We start from the raw sequence: 18197 nt of genomic DNA, 5'->3' as shown, positions 1-18197 counted from the left end.
GCAACAGGGTAGTGTTTTTTGGGGGACTTTAACGTTCCAAATATTGACTGGATACGTGATAGTTCGAGTACTTTAGATGGGTCCGTTTTTGTCCAATGTGTGCAGGAGGGTTTCCTGACACAGTATGTAGATAGGCCAACAAGAGGCGAGGCCACATTGGATTTGGTACTGGATAATGAACCAAGCCAGGTGTTAGATTTGGAGGTAGGTGAGCACTTTGGTGATAGTGACCACAATTTGGTTACGTTTACTTTAGCAATGGAAAGGGATAGGTATATACCGCAGGGCAAGCTGGGGGAAAGGCAATTATGATGCGATTAGGCGATGCATAGGATGGGGAGGGAAACTGCAGGGGATGGGCACAATTGAAATGTGGAGCTTGTTCAATGAACAGCTACTGCGTGTCCTTGATAAGTATGTACCTGTCAGGCAGGGGTTGGCGAGGGAACCGTGGTTTACTAAAGTAGTTGAATCACTTATCAAGAGGAAGAAGGAGGCTTATGTAAAGATGAGATGTGAAGGTTCAGTTAGGGCACTTGAGAGTTACAAGTTAGCCAGGAAGGACCTAAAGAGAGAGCCAGGATGGGACATGAGAAGTCCTTGGCAGGTAGGATCAAGGAAAACCCTAAAGCTTTCTATGGGTATGTCAGGAACAAAAGAATGACTAGGGTAAGGGTAGGGCCAGTCAAGGACAGTAGTGTAAAGTTGTACGTGGAGTCCGAGGAGATAGGAGAGGCGCTAAATGAATATTTTTCGTTTGTCTTTTTCCTGTGTGAATACTATGTTGTCGAGGAGAATACTGAGAGACAGGCTACTAGACGAGATTGAGGTTCATAAGGAGGAGGTGTTAGTAATTCTGGAAAGTGTGAAAACAGACAAGTCCCCTGGGCCGGATGGGATTTATCCTAGGATTCTCTGGGAAGCTAGGGAGGAGATTTCAGAGCCTTTGGCTTTGATCTTTATGTCGTCATTATCTACAGGAACAGTGCCAGAAGACTGGAGGATAGCAAATGTTGTCCCCTTGTTCAAGAAGGGGGGTAGAAACAACCCTTGTAACTATAGACCAGTGAGCATTACGTCTGTTGTGGGCAAAATCTTGGAAAGGATTATAAGAGACAAGATTTATAATCATCTAGAAAGGAATAATTTTATTAGGGATAGTCAACACGGTTTGTGAAGGGTAGGTCATGCCTCACAAACCTTAGAGTTCTTTTGAGAAGGTGACCAAACATGTGGATGAGGGTAAAGCAGTTGATGTGGTGTATATGGATTTCAGTAAAGCGTTTGATAAGGTTCCCCCCGGTAGACTACTGCAGACTAGTTCAGTTACTAGTGGTGTACCACAAGGATCTGCTTTGGGGCCACTGCTGTTTGTCATTTTTATAAATGACCTGGAGGAGGGTGTAGAAGGATGGGTGAGTACATTTGCAGATGACACTAAAGTCGGTGGAGTTGTGGACAGTGCGGAAGGATGTTGCAGGTTACAGAGGGACATAGATAAGCTGCAGAGCTGGGCTGAGAAGTGGCAAATGGAGTTTAATGCAGAAAAGTGAGGTGATTAATTTTGGAAGGAGTAACAGGAATACAGAGTACTGGGCTAATGGTAAGATTCTTGGTAGTGTGGATGAGCAGAGAAATCTCGGTGTCCATGTACATAGATCCCTGAAAGTTGCCACCCAGGTTGATAGGGTTGTTAAGAAGGCGTACGGTGTGTTAGCTTTTATTGGTAGAGGGATTGAGTTTCGGAGCCATGAGGTCATGTTGCAGTTGTACAAAACTCTGGTGCGGCTGCATTTGGAGTATTGCGTGCAGTTCTGGTCGCCGTATTATAGGAAGGATGTGGAAGCTTGGAAAGGGTGCAGAGGAGATTTACCAGGATGTTGCCTGGTATGGAGGGAAGATCTTATGAGGAAAGGCCGAGGGACTTGAGGCTGTTTTCGTTAGAGAGAAGGTTAAGAGGCGAACAACATGATCAGAGGATTAGGTAGGGTGGACAGAGAGCCTTTTTTCCTTGGATGGTGATGGCTAGCATGAGGGGACATAGCTTTAAATTGAGGGGGGATGGATATAAGACAGATGTCAGAGGTAGGTTCTTTACTCAGAGTAGTAAGGGCGTGGAATGCCCTGCCTGCAACAGTCGTGGACTCGCCAACATTAAGGGCATTTAAATGGTCATTGGATAAACATATGGATGATAGTGTAGATGGGCTTTAGATTGGTTTCACAGGTCGGCACAACATCAAGGGCCGAAGGGCCTGTACTGCGCTGTAATGTTCTATGTTCTGACCAACTCGTGTTCACCTATGCTGTCTGACCAATGCTCCCTCCCTTTTGCTCAAACAACATATGAAATTTAAAATTCTCCTTGTATTCCAGTACCACCATGGTATTGCCCTTTCAACCCTACAGTCCTCCAAGAACTATTCTAATTCTGAGTTGTTCATCCTCACCATATATTCAGCTAACTCCATAGCTCTGGAATTTCTCCCCCTCAACATCTTCACGCTCCACTTCTGCATCTCCTAGAACATCTTCACGCTCCACTTCTCCATCTCCTAAGTCTTTGATCACTTGTCCAGGTATCTCATGGTTTGCTGCAGTTTCTCGCACTTAAGAGCAGAAATAGACTATTAAAATTGTTGAGAACTATTATTGTTTTTTGATAGAAAACAAATCTGAGCTAGCTACAGCCTGTATTGTGTTGACACTAATAAAGACCAAATCAAATAGGTTCCAGTCAGTTCAAATGTTGATATTAGCATAGATAATTATGGTGCATATTCTTAAGTCATCAGAAATCAACAGTTGACTTTGTAGAACTAAAAGACTTCAATATATTTCGGTCAGCATATTTTTTGTCGAGATCTGATGATGGCATTATCGCATAAAAAATTTCTATGACATAACATACAATCTTTAAGCTACTGACGCAATAAATTAACTAAACTTTTTTGTAACAACGATCTTGTTCAGACAAAGTCAAAATTTTGACAAAAGCGAAATAAAATTCAGAGACCCACAGCAGAAGAGAGTGTAGTATTGCAATTAAATGCTGGCAAATTGTTCAGTTGTACTGATTGTGTTCCTCGCCTTTGTCAGGCAAATGCGTTGTGAAAGACGTCAAGTTGGTTTTATACAAGTGACTATTTGAAAGCATTTTAAGGGGTCTGATTTTTTTTGTTATTGTGCCATTTTAAATGTTGTTACTCTGTCTTTGGACACAATCGTGTCAGTTTAATTCATTCAATGCATTTTTCCCCTTGGATCACTGCCACTCCTGAGCATTGTTTTCGCCATAGTGTTGTCTTGTGCTAGGTTTGTTCATTGTAACGTCCACTTCAACCCATATAACATGGGTTAAGAGCATATTAGGAAGAGCACATTCTTCTTTGTCTCTTGAGCAATAATCTGAGTGCACAACACAAATCGCAAAATTACAGTAAACAAAAACAAGCCAAGGTTTCTCATTTTTGTAATAAACAGAATCATTGGAAGCAGATTTCTTTACAATCTAGATCAGGAGCAAGTAAGAATTCAACGTGTGCAAAATACAGAATGGAGATGACCTTTTGACGACTGCAGTTTGTATTTATATTTTCTGATTGTTTGACGAACTATACTGTTACTTGAATGCTTTTGAACAATTTGAAGTTCTGGTCGGTAAATACATTTAGTTAGAGGGAAAAATAAGGAGATTGGCAATTAATGAAATTTTGAACCAAAGTGATGCATCAAATTCCCTCCAGAAAAAACACCCGTTCACCACAGTAAATTAGAACTGTGGCAGGAGATGTAACCTTGCTGAAATTTGTTTTATACACACACTTGCAAAAAACACAACCATCCATCACATGTAAAATATAATAAATCGCCCTGTACCTGAGATGTCCTTAGTCATCAGATTCATTGCATCACACCTTTAGACGCTTTTGCTGATTATCCACACTAGAAACAGCTCGCTTGTTACGATGATGGGGGAAGGTGGGCATCAGCTCTGGTTCACATGCTTTAGAGAGAGTTTTTGATTTAGATTAATCAGACAGATAAGAATTTACAATGAACAGTAAATTAACTTTACAGTTTAGTTTTATGTTTAGAATTGAAAATGGATTACAGGGAGGGGTAATAATTTTGCAATGGTCCATATTCAGGCTTTGCCTGAACAATCATGGAACTTTCATTAAACATCCTGATGTCCCGACAATTTCCTCAATCGTTCAAATCGCCCAGATTTTCAGCTTTTCCCATTTTGGCCAATCTTTAAACTATGCCGATGGAAATGAGGCGATAGTAGATACAGCAGAACCGGGAGGACACCCAGGGATGATTGACTGCTGATCCCAGGGAAACACTCCAGCTGGTCTTGTGCTCCAAGGGTTCTGAGATTTATCCGGGTCACTCTTCCAGATGTGGTGCTTACAGCGTCTCCCTTCCTCTGCCGTCAGGTGGGTAAATGTGCTCATGAGGGGATCAGGAAGAAACATCCCAGTACTTGTGGTAGTATGTATTGGGGGTTATGTGGGACTGGAAGCCCTAATGTCATTGGCTGACAGATCCCGGGTCCTGGTTGGCCGTTGAACTCAAGCTCCGCCCTGAAGGCGAAGTATAAGAAGCCGGTGTCTTCCCCCACAGGCCAGTTTACTATCGGGCTGCTGGGGAACAGACACGCTTAATAAAGCCTCATCGACTTCACTATATTTGTCTCATGGAGTCTTTCTGCGCCACAATTTATTAAGCGTGCCTAAAAAGGACTATGGAGCTCAGGATCATTCCAGAATGCCTGAGGATCAGCCCCCACGCAGTGAATGCGGCAGCAGCCTTCAAACACTGGCAGACTTGCTTCGAGGCCTACCTCAGAACGACCACCGGCCGAGTCTCAGACGAACAAAAACTGCAGGTCCTGCACTCGAGGGTGAGCACGGAGATTTTCACCCTCATTGAAGACACCGACGATTTCCAGACGGCGTTCGCAGCACTCAGAAGTCTCTACGTTCGCCCAGTTAACCAAATCTACGCTCGCTACCAGCTCGCGACAAGACGGCAAGCTCCCGGAGAATCGATGGACGAGTTCTACGCCGCGCTGCTGATTTTGGGACGAGCCTGCAGCTGCCCGTCGGTGAACGCAAACGAACACACGGACATGTTAATGCGCGACGCTTTTGTGGCAGGTATGCAATCTGCCCAAATCCGCCAAAGACTTCTAGAAAAAGAGTCGCTAGGACTCTCAGAGGCACGGGCCCTAGCAGCCTCCCTAGACGTGGCCGCGCGTAATACCCGCGCCTACGGCCCCGACCGCGCAGCAGGCCATTGGGCCCCGTACGTACCCGTCGCGGCAAACCCCCTAGCCCCCCCCCCCCCCCCCGACACCCCACAGGCTTGCGCGGTCCAAACGCCGAGTCGCACCGGGGGCGCCCGCTGTTATTTCTGCGGCCAGGCGAAACACCCCCGACAGCGCTGCCCGGCCCGCGCAGCCATCTGCAAAAGCTGCGGGAAAAAGGGCCATTATGCGGCGGTGTGCCGATCCCGCGTGGTCGCCGCCGTCCCGGGAGCACAGGGAGCCCTGCAAGCAGTCTATGCGTCCCAACCCCCCCAGCACGCCATGTGCGACCCGTAGGCGCAGCCGCTCTGGGTCCCGAACACCGCGGTCCCGGGAGAACTGGGAGCCCTGCACGCCGCCTACGCTCCCCAACCCCCCTTCCCGCAGCCCACGTATGACCCGCCGCCGGCGCTACCGCTTTGGGTCCCGGCCAACACTCCCCACGGAGAGGAGGGGGTTTTTCGCGTCCCTAACGCCACCCTAACCCCCGTCCCGCGCCTGACCCGCCGGCGCCACCTACTTGGACCCCGACCACCGCTGTCCCCGGTGAGGGAGCTCCTCGCGCTCGCGGCCCCACGCCTGACCCGCCGGCGCCACCGACTTGGGCCCCGACCACCGCTGTCCCCGGCAAGGGAGCTCTGCACGGTCCCAGCGCTCGCGGCCCCACGCCTGACCCGCCGGCGCCGCCGACTTGGGCCCCGACCACCGCTGTCCCCGGTGAGGGAGCTCCGCGCGGTCCTAGCGCTCGCGGGGAGGGAGCTCCGCGCGGTCCTAGCGCTCGTGGTCCTAGCGCTCGCGGTGAGGGAGCTCCGCGCGGTCCTAGCGTTCGCGTCCTAGCGCTCCCCAGACCCCCCAGCACTCCATGTGCGACCCGCAGACGCCGCCATTTTGGGTCCCGGCCACCACGAGGGGAGGAAGGACGCCGCCATCTTGGACCACCCCAGACCTGTACGACGCATGGGGGCGGCCATTTTGTCCACCCCCGCCGCCATCTTGTGACCCCCAGCCACGTGCGATGTATGGGGGTGGCCATTTTGTCCATCCCCGACGCCATCTTGGAAGGCAACAACGGACCCCACCCCACTACTACAACCACGGCTCGCTTCGGTTACGCTCGATCAGGCTCGGCCCCGGACACTCCAGACGACGACAACGGTCCTAATTAACGGCCACGAGACGCCATGCCTAGTCGACTCCGGGAGCACGGAAAGTTTTATACACCCCGACACGGTAAGACGCTGTTCCTTGACCACCTATCCCAGCGCACAAAAGATTTGCCTAGCTGCAGGATCCCACTCCGTACAGATCCAGGGATTCTGCATAGTTACCCGAACGGTGCAGGGGAGGGAGTTCAAAAACTACAAACTTAACGTCCTTCCCCAACTCTGCCCCCACCTTGCTGGGATTAGATTTCCAATGTAATCTACAGAGCCTTACGTTTAAATTCGGCGGCCCCATACCCCCACTCACTATCTGCGGCATCGCTACCCTTAAGGTGCAACCCCCGTCCTGGTTTGCGAACCTCACCCCGGGTTGCAAACCCGTCGCCACTAGGAGCAGACGGTACAGCGCCCAGGACCGGACCTTCATTCGGTCTGAAGTCCAGCGGCTACTAAAGGAGGGCATAATCCAGGCCAGCAACAGTCCCTGGAGAGCGCAGGTGGTAGTAGTGAAGACAGGGGAGAAACAAAGGATGGTCATTGACTATAGCCAGACCATCAACAGGTACACACAACTAGACGCGTACCCTCTCCCCCGCATATCCGACATGGTCAATCGGATTGCCCAGTATAAAGTCTTCTCCACCGTGGACCTCAAGTCCGCCTACCATCAGCTCCCCATCCGCCCAAGTGACCGCAAGTACACAGCCTTCGAGGCAGACGGGCGATTATACCATTTCCTACGGGTCCCTTTTGGCGTCACAAACGGGGTCTCGGTCTTCCAACGGGAGATGGACCGGATGGTTGATCAACATGGGTCACGGGCCACGTTCCCGTATCTCGACAATGTAACCATCTGCGGCCACGATCAGCAGGACCACGACGCCAACCTCCAAAAATTCCTCCAGACCGCCAAAGCCTTGAACCTCACGTACAACGAGGACAAGTGCGTTTTTAGCACCGACCGGCTAGCCATTCTGGGCTACATAGTATGCAATGGGATAATAGGCCCCGACCCCGAACGTATGCGCGCACTCATGGAATTTCCCCTCCCACACTGCCCAAAAGCCCTGAAACGCTGCCTGGGGTTCTTTTCGTACTACGCCCAGTGGGTCCCCCAGTACGCAGACAAGGCCCGCCCCCTAATACAGACCACGACCTTCCCTCTGTCGACAGAGGCTTGCCAGGCCTTCAGCCGCATCAAAGCGGACATCGCAAAGGCCACGATGTGCGCCATCGACGAGTCCCTCCCCTTCCAGGTCGAGAGCGACGCCTCCGACGTAGCTCTAGCGGCCACCATTAACCAAGCGGGCAGACCTGTGGCCTTTTTCTCCTGAACCCTCCACGCCTCAGAAATCCGCCACTCCTCAGTGGAAAAGGAAGCCCTAGCCATAGTGGAAGCTGTGCGACATTGGAGGCATTACCTGGCCGGCAGGAGATTCACTCTCCTCACTGACCAACGGTCGGTAGCTTTCATGTTCGATAATGCACAGCGGGGCAAAATTAAAAATGACAAGATCTTAAGTTGGAGGATCGAGCTCTCCACCTTTAACTATGAGATCTTGTACTGGCCCGGAAAGCTGAACGAGCCGTCCGATGCCCTATCCCGCGGCACATGTGCCAACGCACAAATTGACCGCCTCCAAACCCTCCACGAGGACCTCTGCCACCCGGGGGTCACTCGGTTTTACCACTTCATCAAGTCCCGCAATCTCCCATACTCTTTAGAAGAGGTCCGTACAGTCACAAGGGACTGCCACATCTGCGCGGAATGCAAGCCGCATTGTTTCAGGCCAGATGGAGCGCACCTGATTAAGGCTTCCCGCCCCTTTGAACGCCTCAGTCTCGATTTCAAAGGGCCCCTCCCCTCCACCGACCGCAACGCATATTTTCTTAATGTAGTGGACGAATACTCCCGCTTCCCATTCGCCATTCCCTGCTCTGACATGACCGCGGCCACAGTCATTAAAGCCCTGAACAGCATCTTCACACTGTTCGGTTACCCCGCATACGTCCACAGCGACAGGGAGGTCCTCTTTCATGAGTGACGAGCTGCGCCAGTTCCTGCTCAGCAAGGGCATAGCCTCAAGCAGGACGACCAGCTACAACCCCCGGGGGAACGGGCAAGTAGAAAGGGAGAACGGCACGGTCTGGAAGGCCGTCCTACTGGCCCTACGGTCCAGGGATCTCCCAGTTTCACGGTGGCAGGAGGTCCTCCCGGACGCTCTCCATTCCATCCGGTCGTTATTATGTACAAGCACTAATCAAACGCCGCACGAGCGTCTCCTTGTCTTCCCTAGGAGGTCCTCCTCTGGAACGTCGCTGCCGACCTGGCTGGCGGCCCCAGGACCCATCCTGCTCCGAAAGCATGTGCGGGCACATAAGGCAGACCCGTTGGTCGAAAGGGTTCACCTCCTCCACGCAAACCCCCAGTACGCCTACGTGAAGTACCCAGACGGCCGACAGGACACGGTCTCCCTGCAGGATCTGGCGCCCGCCGGCACCACGCACACCCCCCCGACACCATCAACCCAACCGCCCCCCTTCCTGCCACCGCCGCATCACGCGACCGCCCCCTTCCCAGGAGGATCAGTCCCCCTCCCCTTTGCACCGACAGCTGAAACCGTACAGCTCCTGGAGGCGACAACACTGGTACAAGCACCACCATCACCGCCGAGGCGATCGACACGGACGACCAGACCGCCCGACCGACTCGTGGCGTCGATGTAAAACAAAGATGGACTGTTCAAAGAACATTTTGTTTTTTCCTATACCCTCTGTAAATAGTTGCAACAGGACGAAACTGTCCAATACTGTACTACCATGTGAATGTTCTATCCTCCCAGGACCAGCCCTGTAAACCCTTACCACCATACGAAGCATCACCCCGCCAGGTTCATTTTTGACAAGGGGTGAATGTGGTAGTATGTATTGGGGGTCATGTGGGACTGGAAGCCCTAATGTCATTGGCTGACAGATCCTGGGTCCTGGTTGGCCGTTGACCTCAAGCTCCGCCCTGAAGGCGAAGTATAAGAAGCCGGTGTCTTCCCCCGCAGGCCAGTTTACTATCGGGCTGCTGGGGGACAGACACGCTTAATAAAGCCTCATCGACTTCACTATATTCGTCTCATGGAGTCTTTGTGCGCTACAGTACTACACTGAAGTGGAGCACAATCATGCAAACACTCATCGAATCATAGAATTTACAGTGCAGAAGGAGGCCATTCGGCCATCGAGTCTGCACCGGCTCTTGGAAAGAGCACACTACCCAAGCCCACACCTCCATAACCCAGTAACCCCACCCAACACTAAGGGCAATTTAGCATAGCCAATCCACCTAACCTGCACATCTTTGGACTGTGGGAAGAAACTGGAGCACCCGGAGGAAACCCACGCAGACACGGGGAGAACGTGCAGACTCCGCACAGTGACCCAAGCGGTAAATCGAACCTGGGACCCTGGTGCTGTGAAGCAATTGTGCTAACCACTATGCTACCGTGCTGCCCCTCGTATCACTTTGATGTGAAATTCAAAATGAGCAAGCACTGGTTAATGTGTTCCGGTTTTGACTTTTGAAAATCTGGGCACCCTATAAATATTTTGCATTATTAGTAACAACCAGGCCATTACAAAGCTGCTGTCCAAGTTGCCGTGACTCCTTCAGAAGTGTCACTATACCGTTTTATGGTTGAAAGACATAGACGGTTGTGAAGTTGCTGTACTTACATGATAGATTCCACTAAATTTGGCAATAAATGTTAGAGGCTTATCCATTCCTTTGTAAATCATACTTTAGTGTGTGATCAATCTTAGTACTGCCAAAGAGCCTCAAAAAATTAACCTAATTCCTGTAGATTTTAATTACTATTGGAAACTTTAAAAGAAAAGCCTAACTTTTTCTCTCTCATCTCAATATGTTTTCAGTTTGCCCTCTGTGAATGATTTGACATTGAATTAACTATTCTAACTGACAGTAAATGCCTCAGTAACAATTCTGCACTCTTATTACACAGATACATTGTTGCTCGCACTGTCTGTCCACACTGTTTCTCGAGTCCCTGTAGGAGGTGCTACTTTGAAGTGTCAAATTAAGTGTTTTTTAAAAGACATTTTTTCTGTCCTTTTTCTCTTAATCCAATCTTTCGTTCCATCTCTATTTCTCTTTCTGCACTTGATTTGATGTTGAAATTCACGCCCACTCTTTACCCCTCCTTTCTCCTCATTATTTTATTTCATCATTAATCTGATTAAGGAGATATAATTCCTGGCCCTGTTCTCAGATCCCAGATGTCCCGTTTCTCTTTGTTGCAGGTGTTCAGCTTGGGGTTACAGCAATTTAGGGGGCAAAAGCCAAAAGGTGCAATGAAAATGTCCAATTAACAGCAGGCGCCATTAAAGTCCCTGCTCCAGTAAAATCTGGCCCAATAGTTTTGCAAAGAGGCAGTCAACTATTGTGTTGCCTTCTGCCTGCCCAGAAATTAAAGAGGTCAGGTTGTTTGACAAGTCCATACAGTTATGATTTTTGTTGCAGCCAGGCATCAAGAGGAAATTACTCAGCAAACTGTTATTTATACCATATCTACTTGTGTAGTAGAAATTAATTTTCTGATTGACAATTGAGAGAAAATATTTTAACCTTCAGGAGGAAACTTGCCTTTTAGAGACTCAAAAGGTTTGTGTTAGATTGTGTTCCAGTTCCATGCTCCTCATTACATTTTTAATACAATGTAGTCAAGGGTGAAGGGCGTTTGTCAGTGACCCAGTGCAAGATTTCAGGAAAGAACTAAAGAGTTTGCCTTTTATGTATTGGAGATGTCAATCATTATACTGCCATTTCCATGATGTATTTGTGTAAATATTCTCTACTTCTAAATGTGATCTTGTTTTTGCTTGAGCACAAACGGTTTGAATGCGGTATTTTCTACTGTTCTACGTAGACAGGAGAATGTGGTGGGCAGCTGGTGACCTCCACTGCACAATACCGAGCGAGGTGCAATAGTTAGATCTAAAATTGCTTTTTAAATCTGGGATAGAGTTTAAAGTGTTGGGCCACCAAAATCAATGAAACTGTTGCAGAGTGCAACAATACTTAAAAGGTTGCACCTTTGAGTTGTAATATAATTATAAAATACAGAACTATATGGAACTCGAGGTCTAGTGGCGCAGAGACCCTGCCTCTGAGCTAGTAGCTCCAGGTGTGAGTCACACCGAAGGACAGGCTAGCAACATGTCCCAGGAAATTTGAGCTATGAGAATAACAACATGTCCCAAGAAATTCTAGCTGTGAGAACGGCCGAGAGCATGTGCTTTGTATGGAAGAGCTGATGGATGGTTGGATAGATCTCCAACTTTACTATGAGGTAGGCAGGTAACATTAAGTCAATAATTTACTTTTAAATAGTGATGGGAATATTTTGATTTATTCAGATATAATTTGTACCACAATATCAAAATATTGAGAGAATCAATTTTTCTTTAGGTAAAATTGTAATTGAACCCCAATGTGATTTCAATTTTATTGAAAAATAAATGATATTCAGAATTAAGTTTGTTTTTTAATGTACAGAAATACAATTTAAAAAATGCAAACCATTGCAAAATATTTCTAAAATGCAAACCATTGCAAAATATTTCTAAAATTACTTACGTAATGGTTTTTCTTTAAAATAGGAACTCTCCAGACTGTCCTCTGCTGTTGCCCTTGAACACAGAATAACATTCATCATCCCCTTCTATCGTATGCTAAATACAGAATAACAGTACTATAAAACATGTGCACAAATGCATTAGCAGCAATCTACTAAAGCAGGACCAATTCTTTGTAAAATTTTGTCTTGAATTTACAATCATTCAAGTTGCAAATTTACAGAACCATCAACTTATTATAGCTTTTTAATTCAAAACTCAATCCAGCAATTAATGACATTTGCAGCATTTCAGCTTGTGAAAGTAAATGGAGCAAAATTTTACAAATGAGCGCTGCTTGAATGGAGTGACTAGAGTACATTTAGGAAACTTGGAGGTCGAAAATCATACGAGATGCACTCATCTGCATCAGTTTAATTATTTCACGAGATGTGGATGTCACTTAGGGCAGCATTTCTGTTGCCCATCCCTAATTGTCTTTACGGTAGTGGTGAGTTGCCTTCTTGAAGTGCTGCAGGTCATCTTGTGTAGATACAGCCATAATGCTGTGAGTTCCAGGATTTTGAACCAACGATGTTGAAGAACAGCATATAGTTCCAACTGAGGATTGTGGGGTTCGGAGGTGAATTTGCAGATGGTGATGTTACCATGCATTGGCAGCCCTGGGCCATCTAGGTGGTACAGGTCACAGGTTTTGAAGACGTTGAAGAGGCCTTGGCGAGTTGCTGCAGTGCAACGTGTCAACAGTCCACACTACTGTAGTTGTGCATTGGTGGTGGAGGGAGTATATGTTGAGGGAGTGCCAATCGAACAGGCTGCTTTGTCGTGGTTAGTATTGAGCTTCTTGAGCATTGTTGGAGCTGCACTCATCCTGGCAAGTGGAGAGTGTTCCAAAATATTCCAGACTTGTGCTTTGTAAATGGTGGACAGATTACTTTCCACAGAATTCCCAGCATCTGACATCTTGTAGACAAAGTATTTATATGGCTAGTCAGTTGTGTGTCTGGTCAATGGTAACCCCCCCAGGATATTGATTGCGTGGAGGCAGCAATGGTAAGCCATTGAATATCATGGGGAGATCATTGGATTCTCTCTCATTGGAGGTGGTCATTGCTACCATTTGGCAGCCCAAGCCCAAATATTGTCTAGATCTTTCTGCATACGGGTACAGATATCTTAGGAGCTTTGAATGAAACTGAACATTCATCAACAAACATCCCCATTTCTGATCTTTTAAGTTGGAGGGCAGATCATTGATGAAGTAGCAAAAAGTAGTTAAGAATAGGACATTACGCTGAGGAATTCAAGTGTCAGTTGAAAGGAATTCAGGACCGGCATGTTCCTGTGAGGAAGAAGGATAAATACGGCAATTTTCGGGAACCTTGGATAACGAGAGATATTGTAGGCCTCGTCAAAAAGAAAAAGGAGGCATTTGTCAGGGCTAAAAGGCTGGGAACAGACAAAGCCTGTGTGGAATATAAGGAAAGTAGGAAGGAACTTAAGCAAGGAGTCACGAGGGCTAGAAGGGGGTCACGAAAAGTCATTGGCAAATAGGGTTAAGGAAATCCCAAGGCTTTTTACACGTACATAAAAAGCAAGAGGGTAGCCAGGGAAAGGGTTGGCCCACTGAAGGATAGGCAAGGGAATCTATGTGTGGAGCCAGAGGAAATGGGCGAGGTACTAAATGAATACTTTGCATCAGTATTCACCAAAGAGAAGAAATTGGTAGATGTTGAGTCTGGAGAAGGGTGTGTAGATAGCCTGGGTCACATTGAGATCCAAAAAGACGAGGTGTTGGGTGTCTTAAAAAATATTAAGGTAGATAAGTCCCCAGGGCCTGATGGGATCTACCCCAGAATACTGAAGGAGGCTGGAAAGGAAATTGCTGAGGCCTTGACAGAAATCTTTGGATCCTCACTGTCTTCAGGTGATGTCCCGGAGGACTGGAGAATAGCCAATGTTGTTCCTCTGTTTAAGAAGGGTAGCAAGGATAATCCAGGGAACTACAGGCCGGTCAGCCTTACTTCAGTGGTAGGGAAATTACTGGAGAGAATTCTTCGAGACAGGATCTACTCCCATTTGGAAGCAAATGGACGTATTAGTGAGAGGCAGCATGGTTTTGTGAAGGGGAGGTCGTGTCTCACTAACTTGATAGAGTTTTTCAAGGAGGTCACAAAGATGATTGATGCAGGTAGGGCAGTGGATGTTGTCTATATGGACTTCAGTAAGGTCTTTGACAAGGTCCCTCATGGTAGACTAGTAGAAAAGGTGAAGTCACACGGGATCAGGGGTGACCTGGCAAGGTGGATACAGAACTGGCTAGGTCATAGAAGGCAGAGAGTAGCAATGGAAGGATGCTTTTCTAATTGGAGAGCTGTGACCAGTGGTGTTCCACAGGGATCAGTGCTGGGACCTTTGCTGTTTGTAGTATATATAAATGATTTGGAGGAAAATGTAACTGGTCTGATTAGTAAGTTTGCAGACGACACAAAGGTTGGTTGAATTGCGGATAGCGATGAGGAGTCGTCAGAGGATACAGCAGGATTTAGATTGTTTGGAGACTTGGGCAGAGAGATGGCAGATGGAGTTTAATCCGGACAAATGTGAGGTAATGCATTTTGGAAGGTCTAATGCAGGTAGGGAATATACAGTGAATGGTAGAACCCTCAAGAGTATTGAAAGTCAAAGAGATCTAGGAGTACAGGTCCACAGGTCACTGAAAGGGGCAACACAGGTGGAGAAGGTAGTCAAGAAGGCATACGGCATGCTTGCCTTCATTGGCCGGGGCATTGAGTATAAGAATTGGCAAGTCATGTTGCAGCTGTATAGAACCTTAGTTAGGCCACACTTGGAGTATAGTGTTCAATTCTGGTCGCCACACTACCAGAAGGATGTGAAGGCTTTAGAGAGGGTGCAGAAGAGATTTACCAGAATGTTGCCTGGTATGGAGGGCATTAGCTATGAGGAGCGGTTGAATAAACTCTGTTTATTCTCACTGGAACTAAGGAGGTTGAGGGGCGACCTGATCGAGGTCTACAAAATTATGAGGGGCATAGACAGAGTGGATAATCAGAGGCTTTTCCCCGGGGTAGAGGGGTCAATTACTAGGGGGCATAGGTTTAAGGTGAGAGGGGCAAGGTTTCGAGTAGATGTACGAGGCAAGTTTTTTACGCAGAGGGTAGTGGGTGCCTGGAACTCGCTACCGGAGGAGGTGGTGGAAGCAGGGACAATAGTGACATTTAAGGGGCATCTTGACAAATACATGAATAGGATGGGAATAGAGGGATACGGACCCAGGAAGTGTAGAAGATTGTAGTTTAGTCGGGCAGCATGGTCGGCACGGGCTTGGAGGGCCGAAGGGCCTGTTCCTGTGCTGTACATTTCTTTGTTCTTGTAATTCCTGCAGTGATGTCCTGGTGTGGAGATGATTTACCTTCAACAACTATCTTCCTTTGTGTTAGGTATGATTCCAACCAGTGGAGAATTCATTGCTGTGGGTCCAGAGTTACAAGCAGTACAGACCAGGCAAGGACAGCAGATTTCTTTCCCTAAAGCACCTTACAACCAGATGGATTTTAAAGACTATCGACAATGGTGTATGCTCATTATTACAGAGATACCTTTTCAAGTCCAGATTTATTGACTGAATTGATAGCTGCCATGGGATTTCGGATCACTAGTCGACTAACATTACCATAACACCGCCGCCTACAACGGAATAAACACAAACACAGACAAGAAATCAAACTAAAAAATAGTATTCCTCAGAAATTAAAAGATGGTGGAACATCCATGATAGAATGCATAGAGGCACTCAGGATCAAGCAGGTTTGATGGGACAGGCTGCAATTTGTCACTCTGGATTTTATGCTCCAATCCGACAACTCAATATTCATATTTCTAGGTCTAGACAGGCTAAAAAAAATCCTCTCGCCAGTTGTCAGCCAAGAGCCAGCTTTCTTGAAACCAGCAGCATCAATGAGACAGAAGGAAAAAAATTACTTTTCAACAAAAAGTTGTGGAATAGATTATGTATTTAATAACAGCAAAACATAAAAATTGAAATAAATAATTGGGATGAGGACATTCTGGGTGGAAGCAAACTTTTTAATTTCATCTTTCTTTAAACAAAAGTTTATTTTTGTTATGAAGTGTTACTATTACAGTATTGAAATAAACTAAGGTTTATTGGCAATATTACTCTAAAACTGACCAAAAAAAGGCTCTCACATTTGAATAGATTCATTACTGTAATATAAATACTTGTTTCATCATCACGTATGCGGAAAATTAAAAGCAAAAGCTGCAAGTTTGAAAATTTCCTGGTGCATCCAACCGCATAGTGGGTACGAATTCTTTGAGATTAGGGGATACAATCTAATCCCAATCAATATGACTGCCATATTATCACCAGCACTATGCTGGCACTTATATGGAACCTTATAGTACTACCTCAACAAAAATAAAGATGTGACACATGGAAGCACAAACTTTCCCATAGAAGCTATTTCCATCAGAACAAGAATCTCTTGCTATATATAAAACAGCAAATGTTAAAATACCTCTTTTTTGGGTCGTACATGAAGAGAAAGTTGAGAAGTCGGAGGCCTGCTTCCGAAAGCCATGGAAACTTGTGCTTCAGGTTATTGTAAGGCTGCTTTCTCAGAGTGTACTGACCCACTAATGGCAGCTTGGAAAAACCCTAGAGCACATCATAAATACAGGTAAATAGCTATTCGATAAAATGGGAGAAGAATCAGTAGTGTGTTAATAGCCGCGTAACACTGCTTATGCAGAAGATTAATTTTTCCAACTATTTCAAGACGTAATGTGATCAAATAGTTGTCAGTCTTCCTGACTCAAAACTAGCGGAAAAGGAAGCCTTCAAACAGAAGCACACCAATGGAAGGTTTGAACAGATTGCAACATGTGGACAAATAATTTTAGAACGGTCTAAAAACCTAACAGCTACATTCAAACCAGCTATTTTCACTGATACAGAAGCAAAATATTGTGGATGCTGGGGTAGAAATGCTGCAAATAGCTTGGCGACCCTGTCACCATCTGTAGAGGCAGAAATAGAGTTAACAGGCCAAATGTTTGACCGTGATCATGGAGGTGGATTGTCCCTGCAATTTATCCACCATTGGTTAGCATGTTGGTTTGCTTCCACATTCCCGCTGGCAGGCTATTTTTAAATATGCTGGTCTGGGAGGCGATGGCTACTTGGTCACAGGCAGTGGGTAGCCAATGATGGCCCTTAATGGACCATAAAGGCAACTGCAAATGCTGACCAGAATTTTCCATTTGGCAGCTGGACAGCCCATTAAGACTAAACTCCAAATGCTGAATGGGGGAGGCAACCTGCAACAAACCTGGAGGCCACCGCTCAATTTTTACCTCACTTCTGTCCTCCACTCCCCGCGCCCCCCGCCCCCCCCCCGCCACGATTGCAAGATTGCTATATCCGCAGCCACTGGCCACCCTGCACCCTTTCCACTATCATGGTTTGGCAGATGTGGCCTCTTTTAAGTTTGTAAAAGGTTTTAAAGAGGGTGCCTCCCATCTTGAGGCGTCCTCCCTCCCTCTAATTTTCATCCTCGGCCCCCAACTCTGATGGGAGGGGGGGTTGCCGATTTGCATGCTCAAGGGTACTCTGTCAGCCCTCTAGACTTGGGAGCCCACCCGTTGTCCTTAATTGGGCAGTAAGCTAATTGGCCTCCTAGTCAAAGATCGCATTGGATTTCAAACTCAGGACCTGGAAATGTTTTGGACTCTGGAGTCCCAGCTCCAGAGCAGAAATGCAGCCCACTTCTGTGACCTTTCATTAGAACCGAGGCAAAGGGAGTTCTGATGAAAGGTTCCAGGCCTTGAAACATTTATTCTGTTTCTCTCTCCACCAATGATGATAGAAGACTTGATTATTTCCAGCATTTTCTTTCTCTTTTATTACTATTTTCAGCTCTTACTACAAACTCAAAACAGAGTAACTGCATTGTTACATCAAATGTTCGATCAGACTGTTATCCAGGTACGATTTTCTACCTGCCTAATAACTTGACAAATCCGTAAAA

General features: G+C 46.9%; 1 protein-coding gene across 1 annotated transcript in view; it reads right to left on the bottom strand.

Moving 5' to 3' along the window:
• Positions 1-2731: 2731 nt before the first annotated feature.
• The window catches only part of cdk10 (cyclin dependent kinase 10), a 40417-nt gene continuing 24951 nt past the window's right edge, over positions 2732-18197 (bottom strand). The window contains exons 11-14 of the mRNA XM_072517935.1: positions 16686-16825; positions 12125-12177; positions 3880-4006; positions 2732-3408 (exon numbers count right to left, since the gene is read on the bottom strand). Of these exons, the coding sequence (XP_072374036.1) occupies positions 3912-4006; positions 12125-12177; positions 16686-16825 (288 nt within the window). The 3' untranslated portion in view covers positions 2732-3408; positions 3880-3911. The remainder of the gene's footprint in view (positions 3409-3879; positions 4007-12124; positions 12178-16685; positions 16826-18197) is intronic.

Source organism: Scyliorhinus torazame, chromosome 10 (genome assembly GCF_047496885.1).
Source record: "Scyliorhinus torazame isolate Kashiwa2021f chromosome 10, sScyTor2.1, whole genome shotgun sequence".
Taxonomy (NCBI): domain Eukaryota; kingdom Metazoa; phylum Chordata; class Chondrichthyes; order Carcharhiniformes; family Scyliorhinidae; genus Scyliorhinus; species Scyliorhinus torazame.
Note: the sequence above shows the minus strand (reverse complement) of the source record. Positions and strands in the feature narration are given on the sequence as shown.